The following is a 16,135-nucleotide window of genomic DNA, read 5'->3' as shown; positions in this document are numbered from 1 at the left end:
AAAAAATTAAATAACATTTGTATTTCTGATGCCAATACCAATTGACCTACATGTGACACATGCTTCAGTACACACTGTAAACTTCATAGCAAGCCATTGTCACTACATTCATTAGAGAAGAGTTCTCCATTTCCTTTTAAGTAACCAGATAAATGTGGGGCTGAGATTGCTGAACACACAGGTTAGCCAACAACAACAGTACAATTTCATTTCACAGTGGTTTTCCATCACATAAAGTTCATTTTAAGTGTCTTTGCAAGGAAAAAAAAAATGACAAAAACCCATTTCACATTAGATGTGTTCCTAGTGACTTGTTAGAGCATTGTGGTACAGGTATGTTACAGCCTTTTTGTTGTCCTATGCTTGACATATGTGTTGCTTGACTGGGATACAAACTAAAACCTGGCTTGTTTTATCTATGTTTTGAGTCCTCTGCTATAGAAAAAAAAAAAAAAAAAAAAAGTATCCTTCATGAGATGCTGACGCCTTTACTGAATACACACAGCCTGGGGGCAAGTCCAGGTCCAGGAGCCCAAGTGGCCTACCACCAGACAGAGAAAAATACATCACTAGCAAGTCACCTTTGCAAAGAAAGAAAGAGAAAAGATAGGTGTTGGTGTTGGTGGAGGGGTACCCCATGGAATGAAGACATCCACATCCGTATTTACAAGGTCATAGCAATACAAACATTACTGTATTAGGAACCAAGTCAAAACAACCAAAGGAGCAAAATTCCAATACTGCTTGAGTTCTATACATAGATCTCAACAAAATACATCATCTCTTAAAAAAGAAACAAAAGATCACACAAGTCAGTTATTGATTAGTTTCCTAATGGTGAATTAAAGCTTATTTGGTTACCTTATTTGATTAGAGGGTATCACTTAACTTTTTTTTTCTACATCTTTTTGCCTTTATTGATTTTGCAAAATCTCAACAATTGCACGTTTTGAAAGCTCAGGTTGATTTAGAATAAATATACACGTGTGGTTTTACCAAAGACAGGTCTACAAAGTTCCATAAGCCCTTTAAGGGGAATAGGTTTCTTCTCTGTGTTAAAACAGTGTGCGGGCAACAACAAATGTCTCATTCCACCTTTAGAGTTGCTTTTGTTTTTAAATCCTAAAGTTATGCCAGGTTTCCTGGAAAAAGGGAAGTTACAGCAAGAAATATTTAAGTGTCATCAGCACAAAGATTATGAATCCATAAAGCCAGCTCTTGAGGCAGTAAAGCTGGACCACTGGAGGGGTAGGGTATGATGAGAGGGAGGATGCGCTGGGAGGAGAGACAGACTGGGAGTGAGGCTGCTGGAGTGGAAGCTCCCATCAGAGTGCAGAAGCTGTCACAGAATGACTTCCTTCTCTGGCTGCCTGCATTCCCTTGAAAGCCAGCGATGCGGGAATGTCACAGTTGTGGGGGGACAGTGGGGTGCTACCAGCGTGTTGCCACCCATGTCCAGCAACATAACCAGAAGGAGCAGCACTGTAGGTCATGTAGGGTGACACTTGGGCTGGTGGGTAAGGAGCCATGCTGGATGCTGAGACGAAACTGCTCACAGCTGGGAGACCATTCGGTGCCTGAGAGGAAGAGAGAAGAAATGAAAGACAATCACATTACAGTATTTAACATCTCTCCGGTCCATAGACACAGAAAACAAATCCTGAGGGAGTTAACAACCCTCTGGCTCTACATCTGGGCTGTCTTTTTTTCCCCCTAGACTTCCTTTTAACCTTACTTTGACCCAAGGGTATCCTGTCTTGCTCCTTAAACACAATGCTGAAAAGCAAGATGCTGTTCTTTCTACAGATGGGTTTTGGAAGCTACAACCAGCAAAAAAAATTCATTCTTACTTTTGTGATTTAAAAACGCACGCAGGATAAGCAGGCTGAGAAAGAGTCAACTGAGATGATATACTCTGGAAGTCTGCTCAGCACCCCACTGCCTCTGTCAACCTTCTGGGCACTTGCTAATGCTTGGCTCTTTTGTTGGAGCTTTGTGACAGACCTGTGTCCTGTAGCTTTCATTTCCAGGAGAGAAAGGCAGAAAGTGTGGACTGCTGTGTTAGAGACTCAAAAAACGCACAGATCTTCTGTTAAATAAAGCATGGGCCATATTTCAAGATGTCGTGTTGAAAAGGCCACTTGGACGAGGACATGTAAACTGGGGATTTTTCTAGTAAGGGTTTTTGTTATTGGTTTTCTTGTTGTTTTGGAGTTGGAGTTTGTTTTTTTTGTTGTTGTTGTTGTTTTTTGCTTTTTTTGTTTTTTTTTTAAGTTTGGAGATTTGTTTTTCACAATCAGAAAAGAAATTTTCTCCACAAATATGAATGAATATGTGCAGTTTTGAGTTGGAAATTTTGCATTTGCAAAGTTCAGGGTTTGTTTTTTTTTTTTTTTTTTTTTTAAGCCATATGGACAAATCTATTTGAAGGAGTTTAATGTGAAATCTTTGTTTGCAAACAAAATGCAGCAGCTCTGGCAGGCAGGCTTGCCTGGAAACCAGTGCTTTCCTGGCGTCCAATAAATCATTGTTGGTATCGTTACTATTAACAACACCAAAAACACCCTGATGTCTAATCCCTCTCTGGCATGGATGCTCCCCACCCTTTTTCAAGTGGTTCTTTTCTTTTCCTCCCAGTTTCTACTCTGTTTAAAGATAAAGAGTAAATCTTGTTTCCTGGTAATGACATGACTAAACTAACATGTCAACACATTTCCTAAAGAAAAAGTAATATAAATGCAGGAATTGTATTAGAAAATGTGATTTAATCCACAGAGCTGAATAAATCACACACATTTTAGATGCTTTGTCTAATTAAGTTAGGACATAAATGATGTTTTTATTTTGTATACTAGGATATTGTATACACCAACCATGCAGTCCCTCAATGGGCTGTATCCCTTAGCACTCCATCTCAGAAATTATTTTTGAATGAACTTATTTGGTCATTTTTACTTCCACCTCTATGAGAGCATAATGGTGATGTCTAATAGCCTATTTTCTGAATGTAAAAGAATGTCTATTCACACTTATATACATGCACACATATATATGGTACATTATATATGGCTGTACATTAGCCTTACTCATAGATTCTGACAAAACCTCACCTTGTATCTTTGGTCTATAAGGACACATATCTTATATTCTTCTGTTTGTCATTGTATATTCTTTTAAAAATGGAAGATAAAAGAAAAGATCCTTGGGTACCTCCTATGTCCCAGACACCTAGAAACATCCAACATAGTTTATAAAATTATAAGGATTAATAAACAATAGCTCATCCTGGCAGTAGTGGCCCACACTTTTAATTCCAGAACTCAGGAAGCAGAGGCAGTTAGATTTCTGTGAGTTCAAGGCCAGCCTGGTCTACAGAATAAGTTCCAGGACAGCTAAGGCTAAACAGAGAGATCCTGTGTCCAAAAACAAAACACACACACACACACACACACACACACACACACACACACACGGGGAGAGAGAGACAGAGAGAGAGAGACAGAGAGAGAGAGACAGAGAGAGAGAACTAATAATAGCTCATTATAAACTGTTCAACTTATTACAATTGCAAGATAATATATCACAATATAATGTAATTAATTATAATTATATTACAATATAATGTAATTCAATTGGAATTTAAATGTTTTTTGTTTGGATTTTTGTTAGCTAGGGCTGTTCTGGAATTCACTATGTAGACCAGGTTGGCCTCAAATCATAGAGATCTGCCTGCCTCTGCCTCTGCCTCTGCCTCTGCCTCTGCCTCTGCCTCTGCCTCTGCCTCTGCCTCTGCCNTGCCTCTGCCTCTGCCTCTGCCTCTGCCTCTGCCTCTGCCTCTGCCTCTGCCTCTGCCTCTGCCTCTGCCTCTGCCTCTGCCTCTGCCTCTGATCAAGTACTAGAGTTAAAAGCATATGCACTGTTATGCCAAGCTTTTGTTTTTGTTTTTAAACAGAGTCTCACTAAGTACCAAGGCTGGGCTCAAATTCATGCCCTGTAACCCTCAAACCAGAGATCACAGGTATATAATACTATACCAAGATGGCATTAAAGTATATTTCCACTCCCCGCAAATGATGTCCTTTTAGGTAAAGCTCAAAACAATTAAAAAGAAATGACTTCATATCATTGTTTGATAAAACTGTAATTCTTTCTTCTTTACAAGGGGAGTTAGAAAGTCGATAGCCATATATGTAAAGTCTGTCATTCTTGTCTGATCTATAGTGTCTTCTCTAGTCTGCCATGGTGCTTTTCCTAGACAGTCAGAAGGAGATGAAACTTATCCTGAAACTACAGCACTATTAAAGCAATTCTTCCCTCTCCTGGAACTCAAATCTCTTTATCAGATTGTTTTATTTTTCAGAAGAGAAAATCTTTGTGGCCCCTTTTTAAGATTAACTAATCATGTCTCAAAGGAATTTACTTTAGAGTTCTTGGGGAATGAAAATCTTAGTGGCCATCAAATTACAGGGGCAAGTGGGGTGTAGTCTAGCATTACATTGAAATTTTTGCTCTAATTGCTTTTATTCACTATTTTATTATTTTATTTCCTCAAATTGTCTTAAAAATTAGTATGGAATGTAATCATCCAAGTAGAATTATGGAAAGGTATCCACATCTGTGTTTGAGCCCTATCTAACACTAATTAATATTTAATACTACTAGTACCAATGTGCACCCAGGTAAACAAAATAAGAATATTAAGGCCTGGTAGTATACCTCAATAGCTATATGCATATAACCCCAGGTTCAATCCCCCACACAGAAGGAAAATATTAAAATTAGTTTTTATATAATAGAAAACTTGACTCTATTTGTCAACTTGACTCTACTTCTAATATTTGGTGCCTAATGCTAAAAGATTTAATATGCATGACATATTAATGATCTATCTAGCAGAAAATATCTATTGTTGAATTCTATTTTCTATTATGCTCTCCTATTGGTGGGTGCAGGGGGCATAGTTTACCGCTTACAGCCTCTTTTGTGATGCGCCATAAGCTGTTCGGTTGTTCTGTCTGTAGTCTGCTTACCTGGGCCCACATATGTGGCCTACTTTCATATTTGCTCCATAACTTTATTCATTTATCAAATATAATAATATCCTATGAATTTTTTATACCTACCCAAGGTCTCATACCTAAAACACTAAAGTTAACTTCATGTTATTATGTGTAGTAATGGTGAATATTTCAAGGTTCTCAAAATACCACCATATTTACTGATTGTCAGTTTAGTAGTTCAGTTCCCTCTGTGTTCCAGAAAGACCCAAGAGAGAGCAACAAGTTCAGATGGACGGCTTCGTCTCATTCGTGAAGTGTGTGTATGTGGGGGAGGGGAGAGACGCACAATGGTCACATGAAGGAAGAGAAAGGGTGAGAAACCCTCAGCCTTAGAAGAGTAACTCAGGTCTGACTTGACTGGGACAATGGGGCGGGGGAGGGGTGTCTTAATGTCTTATTCTGCCATTGGGTGTTCAGATTTCAAAGTCTGGGGGAAACAGTTGGGTGAATAAGCAAGAAAATACAAATATGCTTCCAAATGCCCCTGCTCTCCCGCCACCTTGACTGTCGGTTTACTCCAGTATCTCAATAAATACCAATTTTCTCACTATTAATTTTGATACATGACATTAGCAAAAGTAATAAATCTCTACTGGGTAAAGTGATCATTCTTTATAAAGAAATCCCCGAAAGGGTAAAATTTTCCACAGCAAAGGATAACAAGCACAGGTAGCTTTGGTGTTTGTTTATGTTTTCCTGTGAAGGAGTAAACTTAAACATGAACTCCCCAAATCTGTTCATTGTTTTCAGTCAAGGGCATGTAATTAATCTAAAAAGCTAGTTAAGTTCCCAAATGTACACCATAAATATAGAAGGAGCAAACATGTTAAATTACACTATTTAATTGGATTGTAAATATGATTTATAAATCAACCAACATATGGAATCCCAGGGGAAAGTAAACAAATCTTCCACATGAAACCCTGCAATAGGAATGTAATAGAAATCTCATTTTTGAAAATGACTTTGCCTAAATATTTCATAAATAAGACTTCAACCCATCAACCTCCTTTTCACATAGACCTTCCAAGAAAGCAGTAAGAATTCTTTTCTCTGAAAAAAGTCTGTAATTCCCTCCTCACAGACAGCTACCCTCCACTTAATTTTGGAAATTAGGTTTATTAATACAAAGTGAAACAGATAAATTGTGTGTCCCAGAGAAAATAAGTTTTCTATGTTGAGTTGTCTCAGGAAAAGACTGGTTTTATCTCATGAGCACTAGAAGAAATCAAGGAAAAGACTGACGGTGTAAGATAGCTCCTGTTAAGTGATCACATGGCTGTACCAGCAGACGGTTGGAGGACAGAGACCGGCCTCAATCACCCTGTAGGCTCACACAAGGGGACACAGGAGAGACATTTTATAAACAACTTACTGAAGACGTGTGAATGTAAAAGATATGATTCTCTTGTTTTAAGAACAAAATAAAGAGTTTCCCAAGACAAGTATTTACTTCAAGCAAGCTAAATGAATAAAGCTGTTGGCAAAAGTGAATAAGAGCTCCAACCAGCTCTTCCCTGTTTGATTCGTGCTTGTTCCGTGTATTCCTCCAACTCTAAGAAGATGGAAATGTATATGTACCCAGACACTTGTGAGTATGAAAAGGAGTAGGACGAAGAGGAAGTAGACAAAGACAAAGAAGAAGAAACTGATATGGCAACTCTTTGGAAATTAGAAGTTAAAGGCTATTTTTCAAATTCTGGAAATTGTCCACTCAACATTTTCTCTCTTGAAGAAAATGCAAATAACAGCCAAGTGCCAGGTTCTTTGCTCACAGTCTATCTGTCTGTCAGCCACTCATCAAACCCATATGTTCTTCGCTTGCTGATGACATGAGTTTGCCCAGGTTTTATGATAAAATATATTTGGCCATAAAAACAATTGTGCTTCGCATATATTTACAACATCAGTTTTGTAAACAAAAAACAAAACTGCATCTGAAAATGAGAAGGTATTTTTGATGAATTATTTCTCTGAGATTGTCTTTCTAACTGCAATTCTTCCCTTCTTTATTTTGTAATGACCCTAGTAAAACAAGCCTGGTAAAATACTGTTGACAGTGAGAACCAGGGCTCAACATTCATCTAAGAGAATGACTTTTTACCTAGGCCCAAAGGTCTCTAGGTGTGATAAACGTGTAATACCTAATTTATAGCCTTACATTGATTTGTTTAATTATATTTTGTATTCCCTTGACATACAGCAAAAAATATATGCACCGGGTACAGTGTGATGTTTCTATACATGTATACATTGTACAATGATCAAATCATTTAAAACGTCAGTTACCTCAGATATTGTAAGATAATAAAAAAAAAATATTTACAATCCTTTCATCTAGTGACATTGAGCTTAAGGTCTTTTGAACTCTTGGGTTTTTTTTGGCTATCTCACATGACACATTGTGTTGATATATAATTATTATCAAGTTTGTTTAAAAATACTATTGGTTGAAAGTTAGTTAAAAATCAGACCATGTTTTTCATAAGTATGACAAATTTCAAAGACCGCTGGCATTTTCCTAAAGTTTCATTCTCTATAAAATTATAAATTAATTTATCAAAAGTTAACTTTGTTTGGTGTGAAGAAAATTCCACACAGCTTCATTTTTATCTTCATGAAATTAGTGTGTTCCGAAAAACAAGTTTTAAAATTTTTCGATTTATTTGGTTTTTGATTATCAAACAATGTATTTCAATTCTCCACTAGGAAATTATATTCAAGATGATTCAAGTGTATCATCATTTAAAATAATGCACAAATGAATACTTTATGAGATTTTTAGGTTAAACCCATTTTTAAATTAAGCTCTTGTCACCAGTTGCTTAATTCAGAACATTTTTAGTGCAAGTATTTATAGACTATTCTCTATTTCTAACATCCCAATTGCTAACTAATGTTATAATAAATTTGCTGTCTCTAGTAACATATTCAACCCCAAAATGAAGATACTGGGAATTTGTAACTCTATCTACCATTCATGTTCCTGTAGCCTACTTACCAGGTAAGCGGTACATGTTTGTTCTAAACAAACACGCCAGTGTAGACTAAACTTTTCATAAACTATGCATTTACTTATGAACTGTGTGAATAAAATCAATTATTAATTTTACCAAATTCCATGGAAAAGAACAGATATAGCTCAACACCTGTCTGTCCATTTCACTTTTATCTATTTGATCACATTAAGTCAAATTTTTGTGCTTTCATTTGACTAAATAGAATGAACAAGTAAACATTGTTTCCTTCACAGTCAGATGAGGGTAAGGATTTCCTTATTCTCAATGTACTTCCTTACTTACAAATGTGGTTGAATAATCTAAAATAAATAAATATTCTATCCTAGTCCACAAAGAGTTCCAAACGGGAGTCCCATATGAGTTACAAGACATTAATGTGTAAGATAAATTCAGACATTCAAAACTAATGTTCAAACACATTAAGTAGGTACATGTATGACTGAAATGGGCATGCAGTTCTGATTCCTGGCAATGGGGCATCTTTGCAGTTTATTGAAAATAGAAAGTCTAGATCATGGTGGCCAATAGTATCAGTGCTCAGGATCCAGCTTATTCTGTAGTCATTTTACAGGTGTCTTCTTCCAAGAAAGCACACTCTAAGCTCTGAGTCTGAACTCTCAGTCTCCCCTGTGCACACCAGAAGGAAACTAGCATTAAAGGATATCACAGCAGTTAGTTCCAACTGCTAATGCCCAAAAGCATTACAGGCAAATTTCTTCAGCTTTCCTTTCTCAAGGATATTCAAGTTTTGCTGGCCACAGGGGCAAATGGTACTTGAGTTAATTTTTTATCAGAATATATTGACAATACTTTGTGTGGTAGTGGTGCTGGTGGACTTGTTAAATTAAAATTAGCTTTAGAATATTTTAAGAGAAATATACACATATGTAAATCCTATGTGTTCTTAGTTCCTATGAGTTTTTAATGTAATTTTACACCAAATTAATGTCTAAAGTGAAGTTTTTATGTCTCCTTGGAATATCTAGTCTTCATCCTAAGGGTATCCACTGATTCAGGTTGTGCTTAGAAACTCTGAAGGTTTTATGATTGTGTGTCATTTGAAGTATCAACCTAAATGGCAGAATGGGATAACATTTCAGTAAGGGCTTTTTAAATATTAACATGATATAAATATCCTTTTATCTGGGGGCCTGTTCTCTTAAGAACAACATTTATTTGTCTGCCCCCTTTCCTTGAATTATTTGCTTTTATAAACCATCATTTACTACTTTAAAATTCTTTGTGAATGATTTTTTAGTGAAACAGCGTTCACTTGAAATGCTATTTATTTTAAATAAGTTGTAAGTTTAATTTTGAAGCATATTATAAATTAGCCCTTTATAAACAAGCCTCACAGACAGGTACATCATTCAAGAGAGGGAAGTGAAAGTAGCTGTGAAGGTTTTAGATGAGGAAGCTGCGTTTTATGCAGTCGGAATGTTATTGACTTGCTTGTGGGAACTGGAGCTGATTTTGAACTCTGAACTGCATGATGTGACAGCACTGAGCCCCTGTTAAATGCCTGCTACTGTTCTCCAGGCTTTGTGTCCACTTTATATTGTCTGTCACAAATGCTTGGTAGAATGTTTCTTACTACGGATTTTCTAAACAATGTATATTATGAATATCACTTGTTTTAAAAAGCCCATCTCTTGCTGCCATTTTTAACGGGGGGGGCGGTTACTTAATGAATGCCCCCCCCGTATAGTTGTACTGACTCTTGACTATTTGTTCCTTATTTTGAAAATGAAGAAAGTCTAAGAAAATGAAGAGGCTCTAAATGGGTAAACAGCTTGCTTAAGAAGCTGTGGTGCTTACCGAACTTCTAATCACGGTGCTGAGAGTTACAGGCAGATCTTTGGGAAAGAAAATGGTGAGTTTGCTTATAGAGACCTCACGGGTATTCCTTACAGTGGAGCCAGACTTAGAAAAGCGGCCCGCTCTCTCCTTGCTGTTTTTGGTGACATTTGCCAGGAAATTAGCTACTAATGAATTCTGACAAACCTTGAGAGAGACGAGGAAATCAAAATGTAATTTGTTAACGACAGTGATGATTAGGATAACCCCTCAATAGATAAGAATAATAAATTCCAATAAATATAACTGATTTTTGAGAAGACATAAAAAAAGTTTTAAGGCTTTAAAATAAGACTAAGTACGTTGAAGCTTTGGAGGTGGTGTCTACTTCGGGGATGCCGTACACTGCCTTGAAGTTTTGCCATTTGAGTTTTGACCTCTTCATTCTAGTATACTGACGAATTTGGACTCACACTTTCGTGTGGCGGTTGCTTAATTCTTCTCAAGGAGGGGGAAAAAGAAAAAAAAGAAACACCAGTGTTTTAAATTTTCTTTCAGAGAGTAGAAGGAGGGGGCAGAAGGGGGGAATTAAATGCTCCACAGCCAGTCCGTATAATTTGAGGTTTTCTCACTAACCTCCCCTGGGAAATTACGATGTGACCTTTAATCGGGAAATGGTAACTTTATTACGTTTATCTGGTTGCCCCTCTTCCATTCTCGCCGGACGGACGAGCTGGTGTCCGCCAGGACAGGGAGCTGTCTGTGCACAGGAGCCTGCAGCCTCCCACAAGCCTTGCGACTCTGGCTTGCTGCCTCCAGGCGCAGCCCGCTAGCGGGGCGCCGCTCTGAACCCCCAAAGCCTGGCGGTGCCGAAGCTCGGCCTTGGCTCGACTGAACCCGGCTGGCCTGGAAGGGCTGGGGGCCACAGGCGCGGCTGGATGCTAGGCTTTTGCCCAGCCCTAGGCCCAGACTCAGTCAAGCCGGGTTCCACCTCCGGGCCCCAGAGGGTCGCCAGCCGGGGCTTCTCCCCTTCGAGACATCCCTCATCCCCGCAATCCCCCACACCAGGCAGCCCGCCTGGCTAAGCCCTCTCCTCCTCACCTGGCCGTACTTGGCTTCCTGCTCCAAGGTTCCCTTCTCCAATCCATTCACTGCGTGCGGGGCGGCGGCCGGGAAGTTGTTGCGGCCCAGGCTGCTCCACTCCTCCACCTTGGGGCTGTGATAGGGGGAGCTGTCGCTCACTCCTGAGAAGGTGGAAGAGAGATTTCAGGCGGAGCTCAACCCGCGCCCCCCTCCTGAGACAAGACTCGAATCCCTAACCACAAAGGTCCTGGGCTAAGACCTTTGCTCAACTCCCCTGAACTAGGCCTCCTAGGGACTCCTCAGTTTTCAGTCTAGGGCCTGGAGATGTTTTAATGACCTGAAAGTAGGCCTGAGTTAAGTTTCACCCACGCCTGACAGAAGTTTTTTGTTTTTTAATTTTTCCCCTTTCTTTCTTTTTCTAAGTCAGCATTAGATTTCCTTTCTCTCTTCTTGATCTCCCAGGGAATGGATTGAAAGAGATTTTTTTTTTTTCCCAAACAGAAGAAAAACCCAAAGCTGTGAAGTGGGATATTTGTTCCTCATCTCTCTTCCTACTGAAGGCGACAGGCAAAGAGCTGACGTTGAGGAGGCCTGGCCCAAGTGTGATCTGGTTGATGCTCAGAGGTAGGCTGAAAAATGCTCACTACACTGTGGGGCTCTGATAGCTATGTCAATAAGACAGAACAAAAGACCTGCAAAGTCCTTTGCAAACAAATAACTAAGTGATGCCCACAATACATATGCAAAATGTAAGTACAGAGATTCCCACATTGTGTGCCTACAGGACTTCCTTACAGTCTCTGCCTGCTAAATTATTTTTAAATAACTAATTCTGGATACGCGGTGATTGTTAATGGTAGAATTATAAAGAATGGTTGTTTTATTTTTTACACAACAGAAAGAGAAAATGAAATAAAATGTTAAGAAAATGAAAGTAGAGTTTAACATTAAGAAAATGGAGCAAGGCCATCTGCCAAACTTTCTGTTCTTTAAGGAGATACAGACCAAAAAAAGAGTCATAATATCTACAGTTATGCATATTGGAAGAAAAGATATTTGAAGGCGACATTCATCTAATTCTGCTTCTGGACTCCGTGCATAGAAGTGTAACAGTGTCATTTATACTTGATTTTACACAGTTCCATCTGATGCAGGTGCTTCAAAGAGCGGTCACTTGGAGAAGTTACCTTTTCATATGCACAGATTTGTCAGAAACCTGTTTGTTTAAAGGTGACATCACAAATAGCCAACAGTATCTTCGTGGTGGCATCACTGCCTTCTATAATCCAGTTCTTCCCTACCTGACATTTGGTCTGTTTGCAGGATTCCCCAGAGGGGAAATGTTTTCTTTTCAACTGTCAGCTTATTTTCACTCGGCTTCCCCCTCCAAAGAAGTAGATTGTGCTCCCATTTTTGTACCAGAAAGCCATCGTTGATTCTCAACTGCCTAATGGTCTTTGCCGGCCCAGACAAAAGGCAGTCGGTGGGCATAAGCCTGAAGTTATCTTAAGAAATTGAGATCCCCCTGTGAGCCCCCATTTCTGCTGATCTCACACTTTCCCATGAACAGGGGCTTCCTTTAAATGTCAGTGAGGTCAGTTTATCCTATAAATCAAGGGCAACGTCTCCAACTGAGGCTCCAACTAGTTCCAAATAACCCAGAACTTTGCTCTTGTCAATTTGCAGTCAGAAGACAAGAAGATGGGAAATCGTGCACTGTTTAATTGCTTTAAAAGGTAATTGTGCCAGTGTGGTGGGGACCTCAAAAGGCGGGAAATTAGCACAGGAAATATCTTTCTCTTTCTTATTTAATTTTTCCTCTGCCTGTCTTAAACTTTCCACTGAGCAATTAGGCAATAAGTTAAGCGAATCAAATATTTTAACTTTCTTTTTCTCCCTATACCAAGAAAGAACCTAATGTCTTTTAAATTTTATCTTTAACAGTACAATAAAAAGAAAACAAACTCAAGTCTCTCGGGAAAGCTGGACTGTACGGTACAGAACACCCCGAGAGCTTTCTGAACAGTCACAACAGATGTCCAGGGCAGAGCAAGGTTCCGGCAGAGAAAAGGAAAAAACACTGCTGGAAACTTTGCAGGAAAGGGGCAGGCAACCACTAGCGTTTCCTAGTTCCCGAGAACCCTTAGGAAAGCCCGATGCTGGGGGTGGGGTGGGGGGGGACCAGAGACAGCAGCCGAAAGGACAACAGCGAATCACCAAGCAATTGTCACCTTGACTACTGGGTTGATAATTAACGTCTGTTAAAGAAGGTGGGTGGGAGGTAAGGAGAGAGAGAGAGAGAGAGAGAGAGAGAGAGAGAGAGAGAGAGATCCTGGACCTCCTTTTCCGAGGAAAATGAAGTGAAGCATAAGAATGAAACCAATTAGTTGACATTTGAACTTCCTGCCTGAGCAAATTTGCCCTGATTGCCAGAATCCGAGAATAATAATACAATTTCCAGCGTATGCGGGACTCATAGCTGCCGCATCTGATTCGTGAGCAAGCTGTGACAGTGGCTTCCTACAACCCGCAGCCCCAAGCCTGCTAGGGCCTCCTCTTGTGCTCCCCAAATCGCCAGGCTGCGCTCTCCAAACAGTCTAGCCGGGCTGAGGCTGAGTGCGCGAGAGGCGGGGGAGGGTGGAAAATGCGAACCATGTGTTGGGGATGGGGGGGGGGGATGTTATGGATCTGGTAGTTTGAGATGAGGCTGGAGACTGTGTGTGTGGCAAGGAAACAGAGGGGCAAGAGTTTCAAGTTAATGAGATCAGGACACCCCCTGGGAAGACTCCTTAGGTTTCCAAAAGAAAAGAACCACAGGTGGTGGGATAGACACTCGCTAGAGGCCGAAGGTACTGGGGTTCCCGACCGCGTGCAGGAACCCACTCTGCTCTGCACACTGCCTCTGAGCTCCTTACCTTGGTCGGTGATGGAGCGGATGCCCAGGATGTCCGTGACGGAGTGAGAGGAGGGCCAGGTGCGCGGCAAGGCCACCGATCCGGGGATGGCCGGCACCCCAGGTGGTGTAGGCACCTTAGCAGCTGCCGCCGTGATGGGACTGGGATACGAGTAAATGTGGTTGTAGGGCAGTGCAGGCTGCGGCGCTGGCTGGTGCTGCTTGTATGAGTCGTAATGACCCTGCTGGGCCAAGTTGCCGATCTTGTTGCGCAGAATCCGGCTGATGGAACTCACTGAGGGCACGTTGTACTTGTCGCACACGCCATCCGCCAGCAGGCGGTCCCGGATCTCCCAAGCGAAGATGCCTGGGTCCCTCTGCTTGTAAGTCCTGATGTGTTTCACCACAGTAGGGGTGGTGACCCGGGGCTTGCTCCCCCCAATAGCTCCCGGCAAAATCGAACCGGTCTCGTTGTAGCGCGCCAGGATCTTGCTGACGCAGCCGTGCGAGACCCGTAGCTGGCGGCTGATGTCACAAGGTCGGATGCCCAGTTGGGCTAATTCCACGATGCGAAGCCGAATAGCGTTGGGCAGCGGCCTTCCGTTCACGAACACTCCTCCCAGCTGGTTCACCTCCCCGAAGGCTGGCTCTGCAAAAGGAGCACAGAGCGCGCCACAACGCGCACCAACTGCTTGGGACAGCCGCCTGCCAATCGGCCTCCAAGAGCGTCCAGCTATGACACCCTCCTATAAGGACTGGGGTTGCCCCGAAACCAGACTGTTCCGGCCTGAGCCAAACGGCCCAAAACAAGCTGCGGCCAGACCTCGCTCCTACTTTGCGATTCTCAACAACAAACAAGAAGAGAGACCCAGGGCAACTCGGGACACTCAAAGCTCTCCGAAGCAGGCGGGGAAATCGGTCCTGAGGCTCCAGCGCGCCCCTCTTTGCCTGCCTGGTACCAAAACGCTCGGCCCCTGCTCCCCTCCACCGCCTTACCCCTCCCTTCTGAGAGGTTAGACGCAGTCCAGGGAAAGCTGGGGGAGGAGGGTGATGTTTTTGTTGTTTTGCTTGCATGTGTAAACACGTGTGCGACAAAACTTGGATTGACACTGGGGCTGCGAGATTCGCCAGTGCCACGGCCCTCATCCCTTAAAATCGTAAAATGGCATCAATTGCCACCCAGTGGCTCCCACAGAACCCTTTTCGCTGCTGACCCTTGGAGAGTGCTTACAACTTGTCGGGACGTGGTCTGAGTCAATAGAGCGCGGTGGCTCGCCTCAGCTCCCTCCCTCTAGCCCTCGCCTGCTCGCTCCCTCCCTCCTCGGGTCTGACAACGTTCCCCATCAGCCACTCACCCATTGCTCCGAGCAGTACACCAACCCGGCCCCAGTTCCGCACTCCCAGAAAGAAACTTTTTCCTTGTTCTCACTGGGCCGGCCTGTCGCTGCTCCAAGCCGACGGTGCCTTGACTTCTCCCCGGGAGGAGGCGACAAGAGTGCCAAAGGAAGGAGTAAAAGGAAGTCTGTGCCCGGCTGAAAGAAGCTTGAGTTCTGCATTTCAATCTAAGCAGCAACGTGGGCTGGGCCGAGCAGGGCCGGGCGGCTCAGTCTATCACTCACTTGTGACACACCCCAAAAGAGGTGGGCCCGCGGGCAATCTGCGTTGTAATTGGTGCAGGCCGGTGAGTGACAGCTCAGTCCGGGAAACTCCTTCCGCCGTCTGTTTCTGGCTAGCTCCGCACCTGGGTGACTAAATACAATGAATAAGAGTGTTTGACGTCTTCCCAGGGGCGCCGCAAACAGAGTGCAAAATCAAGCTGATAAAAAATGCTGAATAAGCGAACAGAAGCTTTGGTCTCGGTTTGAATAACTTTAAGTGGGTAGAGACCCAGGACACCTCTTGGGGACGAGATGGACTTGTCAAATTGAAATTGGAGGTTAGAATCCTCAGAGAGCAAGCGGGCACGACCCTTAAGAGATGACTGAGAACTACCTGTCATGCTGACCTTTGGGGACTGTCAGAATCTTGTCCACAAATCCTATCTCCTTCCAGTTCACTCAGGATGGGGAGAAGTCCAGTGGAGGAGACGCTTGAGGTGTAAGGACAAGAGACTCCTTCCTGTACCCCGCCCGAAGTGGTTAGTCCAGTAGTGAGAGGCTAAACCTCAGTCAAGCAGGATCCTAGCAGAGGCCAGATGCTGTGAGGAAAAAAAATTAAAAGCCAGACTAAAGAGGAGCACGGGACGTCCACGGGGGAAGGAGGGTTGATTCCCGGAGCGCTGG

At 42.1% G+C, this 16,135-nt stretch overlaps 1 protein-coding gene across 1 annotated transcript; it reads right to left on the bottom strand.

Annotated features, from left to right (window-relative positions):
- Pax9 (paired box 9) lies at positions 1-15,894 on the bottom strand. The gene is made up of 5 exons (XM_021201953.1): positions 15,846-15,894; positions 15,209-15,602; positions 13,876-14,502; positions 10,979-11,121; positions 1-1,577 (listed from the first exon to the last, which is right to left on the bottom strand). The coding sequence occupies exons 2-5, from the start codon at positions 15,210-15,212 to the stop codon at positions 1,326-1,328; spliced, it is 1,026 nt and encodes a 341-aa protein (XP_021057612.1). The 5' UTR covers positions 15,213-15,602; positions 15,846-15,894; the 3' UTR covers positions 1-1,325.
- Between the last annotated feature and the right edge of the window lie 241 nt (positions 15,895-16,135).

The sequence above is a fragment of the Mus pahari genome, chromosome 7 (assembly GCF_900095145.1).
Source record: "Mus pahari chromosome 7, PAHARI_EIJ_v1.1, whole genome shotgun sequence".
Classification (NCBI taxonomy): Eukaryota; Metazoa; Chordata; class Mammalia; order Rodentia; family Muridae; genus Mus; species Mus pahari.
This window is presented reverse-complemented; position numbering and strand designations above follow the sequence as displayed.